The sequence below is a fragment of the Suricata suricatta genome, chromosome X (assembly GCF_006229205.1).
Source record: "Suricata suricatta isolate VVHF042 chromosome X, meerkat_22Aug2017_6uvM2_HiC, whole genome shotgun sequence".
NCBI lineage: Eukaryota > Metazoa > Chordata > Mammalia > Carnivora > Herpestidae > Suricata > Suricata suricatta.
The window spans coordinates 56,377,607-56,387,518 of NC_043717.1; the positions used below are offsets into that span (position 1 = coordinate 56,377,607).

At 38.1% G+C, this 9,912-nt stretch overlaps 1 protein-coding gene across 2 annotated transcripts in view; it reads right to left on the reverse strand.

Moving 5' to 3' along the window:
* Positions 1 to 3,757: 3,757 nt before the first annotated feature.
* MAGT1 (magnesium transporter 1) overlaps positions 3,758 to 9,912 on the reverse strand; it is a 62,587-nt gene continuing 56,432 nt past the window's right edge. For both annotated transcript variants that reach the window (XM_029930619.1, XM_029930618.1), the window contains exon 10: positions 3,758 to 5,786. In XM_029930619.1, coding sequence (XP_029786479.1) covers positions 5,779 to 5,786 — 8 coding nt within the window. In that variant the 3' untranslated portion in view covers positions 3,758 to 5,778. The remainder of the gene's footprint in view (positions 5,787 to 9,912) is intronic.

Consider the following 9,912-nt stretch of genomic DNA (forward strand, 5'->3'; position numbering starts at 1 on the left):
CTGCTAGGGATTTACACAAGGGATACAGAAGTGCTGATGCACAGGGGCACATGTATCCCAATGTTCATAGCGGCACTTTCTACAATAGCCAAATCATGGGAAGAACCTAAATGTCCATCAACTGATGAATGGATCAAGAAGATATGGTATATATATATATACAATGGAGTACTATATGGCAATGAGAAAAATGAAATATGGCCATTTGTAGGAAAGTGGATGGACCTTGAGGGTGTCATGCTAAGCGAAATAAGTCAGGCAGAGAAGGATAGATACCATATGTTTGCATTCATAGGTCTAACAGGAGAGACCTGGCAGGGGACCATGGGGAGAGGAAGGGGGAAAGAGAGCGGGGAAGAGCGAGGGACACAGATCAAGGGAGACTATTGAATACTGGAGACAAACCATGGACTGAAGGGGGAAGGAAGGAGGAGGTGATGGTCATGGTGGGGGGCACTTGTGGGGAGAAGCACTGGGTGTTATATGGAAACTAATTTGACAAAAAACTATTATAAAAATAACTAAATAAAAATAAGAAAAAAAAAACAAAAAAGGGCTAAGAGTGGTAAGAATATTTTTAAAGTAGTGCATTTTTGGTTCTTTTAGTTTTCAAGTACCATGTAACTCTTTGGGTATGACTCAGAATGTAAATGAAGCTGACTTCATATATTTTTTAAGGCCTCTTTTACTCTTTAATTTTAATTTTTAAATGTTGATTTTTGAGAGACAGAGAGAGACTGAGCACAAGCAGGAGAGGGTCAGAGAGAGGGGTGGGGGGAGACAGATCAATGTGGGGCTCAAACCCACCCACTGCAAAATCATGACCTGAGTCAAAGTTGGATGCTTAACTGACTGAGCCACCCAGGTGCTCCTCTGACTTCAGAGTTTAAGTACTGAAATGATATTATACCTACAATAATATTTTGGCATTTCAGTGCCTTAAAACTCTATCTTGTGAATTATTCACCCTTTAAAATTTAAATTTCTGTCACAGAAACTTTTCCCTTTGCTTCCCACCCGAAACCCAAGAAAGTGATTAAGCCTTTCTCTCTACTCATGACATAACATATATTCTCTCACTAGCACATAGGATTGCATTTGTTTACATGTTTATTTCCACCCCAAGACTGCAAGCAACTCAAGAGCAGTCTTTTTCTCTCATACAAAGATGAGTCAGACAATACCCCTATTCTCAAGGAACTTAAAGTGTAGCGGAGAAACCCGACAATTATAAGATAGACTAGCAGAGATTGCATGCACTAAGTAAGAGAGGAAAACTTCCCAGAAATTATGTTTGAGCTGTGTTTGAGAGGGAGAAAACATTTCATTAATTTTATTTGAAGACCACAAAAAGAACTTCTTTAGTTACACCTGCTGGCCACAGAGCCATGGCCCAGCATCATAAAGAAGAAGGTTCAAACCAAATGGATCATTTATGAGTCTGGATTTTGGTGACGCCAACAAATCTTAATGAGTTTTTTTTTCCAGCTGTAAGTCGTTGTTTACAAAGCACTCATTGGAATACTAATAACCACTGATTGTGCAGGCAGGGTTTTTCTGAATGTCCTTAAATTGTTGCCCAAAATAGCCTGAAGACCATGCTTCAACATTTTAACCATGAGTCATATTCTATCCAGCTATACACATATTTTCAGGACAAATGAAATACAAACTGGTGTCAGTGAGGATATGCCAGTATGGGGTTGGGGTCAAGGCATTAGTATTTTAGTTTTGAATTGTGGTAAAATATAAGATTTGCCATCTTTATTTTTTTAACTAAGCTCTAGGCCCAACACAGGGCCTGAACTCATGACTCAGATCAAGAGTCAGATGCTCTACTGAGCCAGCCAGGTGCCCCTAAATTCTACTTTCATAGATTAAAGGAGTCAACTGAAACTCCTCCCTTCTTCTGAAGCTTACATCAACCATTCCAGGGAAACGCCTCTCCCCAACAGGACCCTTCATCCTGGGTCTAGATGTCAGGAAACAATCATAGAGTATGGTTTCTACATCTCCAGGGAGTAATTTGCATCTCCCATTGAAACCTAATCTATAGGAAATTTGCAGCAAAATTGGAAAACCTTGCAGGCATTTCCTTAGCATAACCAGTGAACTGCATCTCCTCTCTAAAGTAGATTTTCTTTAACGGTTAAAATAAAGGGGCTGATTAAACAGTATCTAAGGTTCCTTTGGCTTTAACCTTCTATAACATTAGCATACCATTACAGTTGTTGATTTAACCCTTGCTCATATTTGGGCAGAACCCATTTACTTTTTTTTTAATGTTTTATTTATTTTTGATACAGAGAGAGACAGAGCATGAGAGGGGGAGGGGCAGAGAGAGAAGGAGACACAGAATCTGAAGCAGGCTCCAGGCTCTGAGCTGGCTGTCAGCACAGAGCCTGACGCGGGGCTCGAACCCACGAACGTGAGATCTGACCTGAGCCGAAGCCGGAGGCTTAACCGACTGAGCCACCCAGGCGCCCCGGGCAGAACCCATTTAAATCAAGATCTGATATTGGTTTCAAGTAAATCCTTTCTAAATTTTTTTCTAAAAATTAAAAAAAAATTTTTTTTTACATTTTTATTTATTTTTGAGAGACAGAGCATGAGCATGGGAGGGGCAGAGAGAGGGGGAGACACCAAATCTGAAGGAGGCTCCAGGCTCTGAGCTGCCAGCACAGAGCCCAACCCGGGCTCAAACTCAAATTGTGAGATCATGACCTGAGCCAAAGTCGGACGCTTAGCTGACTGAGCCACCCAGGTGCCCCTCTAAAAAATATTTCAATGCATATTAAATGCCTTGCACCTATAATGGCCTCCATAACATTTCACAGTTTCTTTAGAAATATGACTACAAAACATCTTACCTTTCAATCGATTTGATACCAAACCTGAATATCACAAATAATATATTCAAAATTTAAATATGTATATCTTTAATATTTTGCACCTAAAACAGTTGTGCTGGAAGGCACATTGCATTTAGTGCAATGCATTCATGTTAGAATAAAGAAACAGGTCCTGAGAGAACCTATTTCAAGTGACTTGCCTATGGTCACAGCTAGATAGAGAGTAAGGGCCAAACTCTTTAAAAGCCAGATCTCTCTAATTCCTGTCCAGTGTTCCCATTCCATGTTTGCAAATGTACTGTTGCCTAGTCTCATATAACTTGATAATATGTCTGGGTAACTTTCAAATCAATTATTCACCCATTAGATTACAAAACCATAATTTACCTAGTCACAAGGTTCATAGGAACAAAGCTAGATCAACCATTTAAAATTTTTTTTTAATTTATTTTTGAGAAACAGAGAGAGACAGTGCGAGCAGGGGAGGGCAGAGAAAGAGGGAGATACAGAATATGAAAACAGGCTCCTGGCTCTGAGCTAGCTCTCAGTACACAGCCCGAGGCAGGGATCAACTCTCGGACTGTGCAATCATGACCTGAGCTGAAGGTAGATGCTTAATTGCTTAACTGTCTCAGGCGCCCCAGATCAACCATTTAAGACAGCCATTCATCTCCTTATCTTGGCTGTTTTGAATCTAATGGGTGACAATATTAATGAAAGATAACATGAAATCCCAGAAGAATGTATATCAGTTTAGAAATACGGAAGGACACTGGCCTATCAAATTCACTGTCATGACAATAAGAAATTTAATTATAATCTCAAAATGAAATAACTTAATATTATAATTCTAATTTAGTGTTTTAAATTCACCCCTCTTTACATGTTAATCAAAAAACTCAGAGTTTAGATTGTAAAAGTTTATTGATATGGTCAAAAAGCAAACAGCCAGACATTTGATTATCTTTGCTACTACAATGTGTCATTTTGAATAGTATTTTAAAAATACATAACAAATAATACATAAAGCATTACTAGAAAAGTAAATTAAGAGTCTACTTTAAGGCACTTCTGATGAATTTCAAAACTTCCACAAAAGTAGTTCTATTCTAAGTTTAGTAAATCTGCTTTCTACAGATTTTAGCCAGAATGTAACTTTTCTCCCTGGACAAGAAAAATGTGCTACAAGGGAGAGAAAACAAATACAAAACAAGTGTCATTCTCTCAATGCTCATGGCATATTTTCTGGAGCTCTACAGATTACACAACAGTAGTATTACCCTGGTCAGTCTGCAGAACTCAGGGCATCTTCATACAAGTCTCATAAGAATCACAGCATACATTTATTTGGCCTGAGACAAATACAAGTATAGCAGATAAGGAATCCAGAATCACTCGATTCACAGGGAAGTAATTACCAAAAAGTGAATCCACTAAAGGGGAAATGTTCAACTGTACGTCCCCATCCACCAAATCTTCAAACAAAAACCTGCATAGAATGTTTCTTTGTAGGCAATTATACCCATCTTTTCTGCATATCTCTTTATATAAGACTTTTAGACCACATGGGAGAGTTATTAGTAGTTAAGAGTGAGCAAAGTATTATTTTAATGTAATACTTCTAAGATTGCTTTAAAAATTTTTCACAATCATATTTATCTTATTATTTCCATAATAGTGGAATTTCAGGATACTCTTTATAACTATAGGAAAAGTTATAACTGGATCTAATGATAACTTTCATTCTTTCATTCTTCACAGAAATTTGGTTAGCACTTACGGTTATTACCACTGACAGAAAAAAAAAGACAAAACTCAAATAAAACCTCTTCAAAGGGTTACTGTTTCTCCACTTGAGGTGAGAGAATGAAGGCTAAAATAATAGCAAAAACACAACAACGTTCAATAAACAGTTTACTTTCTATTCACAGTCAACAACTCAATTATGTCATAATGTGCTTCTTCCAGTCTAAGGGAGTCCTTCTCTTAAATACAGGGAGGAATGAAATATGTTGTAACTGTAATATAGAAATTGACGTAACCAGATGAACCTATTTTTTTCTGAGGTACAAATAAGTGACAATCCCTAATTTGTAGAAACATTTCAGACCATTTTTAAGTTACGCTGATTTTAGCACTAAGCTACATTTTTATTAGAGTGGAATCTACCTTAAATAAAAGAAATTAAGGAGACAGAATAAAACTGAAATCTTTCCAAATAAAAAAATAGTTAACACCACATTTATGCAGAAATGATAATCCTATATTTAGACTTTTTAATGTCTATAGCTATCAAGAAGAATAACTAGCACTGTATTTCAGCAGGAAACATGAAGGAGGGGGAGGACTGGCTTAGTCTTCTTTTCTAAAAGACGAATACTCTAAATAATATTGTTCCATTTTCAGAAGATCACATAGCACAAATTTCTCCACCCAAAAGATGTGCAAAGTACACACATCCATGCAAAGATGAAAAAGCTAAAAATGGATTCCTGATACATTTATCTGTAATAGGCATATGTAGGAACATCTGGACAGGAACCCCCCCCCCAACGTTGGGTAAGATAATATAAAATCAGATAGCCAAAAGCTAACTAAAGCAGTTTTGAATCTTGTTCTAATTAAAATGTAGTATAAAATGTTTATAATGTACTTAATTTTACTAAATTAAATGTTACATAAAATTCATCAGGAAGGGAAGGTTAGGAGGAGAATTGTATCCAAAATACTTCATGATTTTGACAAGAAATTGTTTGTTAAGGCACTACAAATCTTTGGTTAAATGATTAACTATTTAAATCACTTAAAAAAAAGAGGTAATACAAAATACACAAATTGCATTCTTCTTTACAACACACATACATTTTTCATTTTTCAATTTCCATTACTCCAGTGTCTACATTTCTCTGGGGTCCTTTTTAACTCATCAGAAAGCTGAAACAAAAATATTAAACAATATATTAGTCTTTAAAAAAATGTTTTTTTTTTTTTTTTTTTTTTTTTGAGAAAGAGAGAGTACGTGCACATGCAGGCAGGGGAAGAATGCAGGAAGAAGGAAAGAGAAAATCCTAAGCAGGCTCCATGCCAAGTCTGGAGCCTGATGTGGGGCTCGATCTCATGCCCATGAGATTATGACCTGAGCCAAAATCAAGAGTGGGATGCTTAACCAACTGATCCACCCAGGCGCCCCACAATAGGCTTTAATTCTAACACATACTGTATCTTGATTTTAACAGACAAAAGAGCATTTGGGTGCATGTATAATAAACTTTGAGTATTAATATCAAAAGTGAGAAACACTGAGACACTGAGATGGTCTTAGGCGAGAAGGAAATAGACATAAACTTAATATGTCATGAAGAGAGATACTGATTAGTAACTGAATCAACCATGGTGATGAAATAAAGCAACAGAAATCCCAACAAGATTGCCCTTGTATCCCATTCAGTATTCCATAGAGGAGAAATTATTTTAAAATATACACAGAAGAAAAAATTATAAATGTAGAAGATTATAAATCAAGAATAAAAGTTCTGGTAGGTTTTGGTCTTAAAATTAAGTTTGTCAGCACAAGTATCCATCAACTGGTGAATGGATAAGAAGATCTGGTATTTATACACAATGGAATATTACTCAGCCATAAAAAACCAAATCTTTTCATCTGCAACAACATGGATGGAGCTAGACAGTAGTATGGTAGGTGAAATAAGTCAGTCACAGAAAGACAAATACCGTATGATTTCACTCATATGCAGAATTTAAGAGATAAAATAAACAATGGGGCACCTCAGTCAGTTAAGTGTCTGACTCTTCATCTTGGCTCAGGTCATGGTCTCATGTTGTGAGATTGAGCCCCACATCGGGCTCCATGCTGACAGTACAGAGCCTGTGTGGTATTCATTCTCACTCTCTCTGTCCATCCCCGGTGTGCTCTCTCTCCCTCTCAAAATAAGTAAATAAACATTAACAAACAAAGACAAAAAACAAATGAGCAAAGGAAGTAGGGTGAGAGAGAAGTAAACCAAGAAAGAAACTCTCAACTGTAGAAAACAAACTGATAGGTACCAGAATGGAGATGGAGGTGAGAATAGGTTATATAGGTGATGGGGATTAAGGCATATACTTCTTGTGATGAGTCCTGTATTGGAAGTGCTGAATTGTTAAATTGTACACCTGAAACTAATATTATGCTGGATGTTAACTAACTAGAATTTTACTCAGCTATCAAAAAGAATTAACTCTTATTACCTGCAACCACATAGATGGAGCTGGAGTGTATTTTGCTAAGCAAAATAAGTCAGTCAGAGAAAGACAAATACCATATAATTTCACTCACATATGGAATTTAAGAAACAAAACAGATGAACATAGGGGAAGGAGAAAAAAAGACAGGGAAGCAAACTATGAGGCTCTTAACTCTCAAGAACCTGAGAGTTAATGGAGAGGAGGTAGTCGGGGGTGGGCTAAATGTATGCTGGGTATTTAAAAAATTTTTAATGTTTTATTTATTTTTTGGAGACAGAGAGAGACAGAGCATGAGTGGGGAGGGGAAGAGAGAGGAGAAGACACAGAATCTGAAGCAGGCTCCAGGCTCTGAGCTGTCAGCACAGAGCCTGACACGGGGCTCGAATCCACGAATATGAGATCATGAACTGAGCCGGAGTTGGAAGCTCAACCAACTGAGCCACCCAGGCGCCCCGGATGATGGGCATAAGGAGGGCACTTGCTGTGATGAGCACTGGATGTTACATGTAAGTGATGAATCCCTAAATTCTACTCTTGAATCCAATTATTACACTATATGTAAACTAAAATTTAAATAAACATCTGAAAAAATAAAAATAAAATTAACTTTGCAAGAAAAAATGCAAAAGAAGATTAATTTATATTGTTCATTGATTAAAAGAATCTAGGACTGTCACAATATAATGAATCAACAAGGGAGTTGTTCAAAATTACCTACTATAAACATGTTAGAAGTAATATGAAAAATAAATTTGTCTCTCAAAAATATCTCTTGATATACTTTATCCTTAGTATTCATAATCCTTTATAAAAGAGGACAATATTGTATTAAAAGAACAGGGGCGCCTGGGTGGCTCAGCTGGTTAAGCAGCCAGCTTCGGCTCAGGTCATGATCTGGCAGTTCAAGAGTTCGAGCCCAGTGTCTGGCTCTGTGCTTACAGCTCAAAGCCTTTAGCCTGCTTCAGATTCTGTGTCTCCTCTCTCTGTCCCTCCCCTGCTTACTCTGTGTCTCTCAAAAATAAACATTTAAAAAAATTTAAAAAAAAGAACAGGAATTATGGCAACTGGAACTCAGATTATAAAACTAACTCACAACATCCTCCATTATGTAGGTACACTTCTCATGGCTATTAACAGAATAAAATCAAGAATTTACAACCAGGATAGTAATTTCTTCCCTGAGCCTTAGAGCTCGGTTCGTTTTCAGTATTAAATTTTAGTATATGTGCCGCCGAAGCGAGCACTCGTTTTCAGTATTCAATAGTCTCTCAGGTTTTGTGTCCCTCTCTTTCCCCCTTCCCATCCCCATGGTCCTCCATTAGGTTTCTCCTGTTCTCCTGTTAGACCTATGAGTGCAAACATATGGTATATGTCCTTCTCCGCCTGACTTATTTTGCTTAGCATGACACCCTAAAGGTCCATCCACTTTCCTATAAATGGCCATATGTCATTCCCTCTCATTGCCATGTAATACTCCATTGTGTATATATACCTCTTCTTCTTCTTTTTGCTGCTTTTTAAATTTATTTTTGAGAGACAGCACAAGCAGGGGAGGGTCAGAGAAAGAGTGAAACACAGAATCCGAAGCAGGCTCCAGGCTCTGAGCTACCTTTTGAAAAGCACAGAGCCCACCACGGGGCTCGAACCCACAAACTGTGAGATCATGACCTGAGCCAAAGCCGGACGCTCAACCAACTGTGCCACCCAGGCACCCCATACCACATCTTCTTGATCCACTCATCAGGTTATGGCCATTTAGGCTCTCTCCATGATTTGGCTATTGTTGACAGTGCTGCTATGAACATTGGGGTACATGTGCCACTATGTGTCAGCACTTCTGTATCCCTTGGATAAACCCCTAGCAGTGCTATTGCTGGGTCATAGGGGGGGTTCTATAGATAGTTTTTTGAGGAACCTCCACACTGTTTTCCAGAGTGGCTGCACCAGTTTACATTGCCATCAACAGTGTAGGAGGGTGCCTCTTTCTCCACAACCTCGGCAGCATCTACAGTCTCTTGATTTGTTCATTTTAGCCACTCTGACTGGTGTGAGGTGGTATGTCAGTGTGGTTTTGATTTGTATTTCCCTGATAATGAGTGACGCTGAGCATCGTTTCATGTGTCTGTTGGCCATCTGGATGTCCTCTTTGGAGAAGTGTCTGTTTATGTCTTCTGCCCACTTCTTCAATGGATTATTCATTTTTCGGGTGTGAAGTTTGGTGAGTTCCTTGTAGATTTTGGATACTAGCTCTTTATCTGATATGTCATTTGCCACTATCTTTTCCCATTCTGTTGGTTGCCTATTAGTTTTCTTGATAGTTTCCTTTGCAGTGCAGAAGCTTTTTATCTTGATGAGGTCCCAAGAGTTCATTTTTGCTTTCATTTCCCTTGCCTTTGGGGATGTGTCAAGTAGGAAATTGCTGTGGTTGAGGTCAAGGAGGCTGTTTCCTACTTTCTCCTTGAGGGTTTTGATGGTTTCGGTGGTTTCCTGTCTCACATTCAGGTCCTTTAGCCATTTTGAGTTTATTGTTGTGTATGGTGTAAGAAAGTGGTCTAGTTTCATTCTTCTGCATGTTGCTGTCCAAGTCTCCCAGCACCACCTGCTAAAGAGGCAGTCTTTTTCCATTGGATACTCTTTCCTGCTTTGTCAAAAATTAATTGACCGTACATTTGTGGGCCCAGTTCTGGGTTCTCTATTCTATTCCATTGGTCTATGTGTCTGTTTTTGTGCCAATACCATACTGTCTTGATGATGACAGCTTTGTAGTAGAGGCTAAAGTCTGGGATTGTGATGCCTCCCGTTTTGGTTTTCTTCT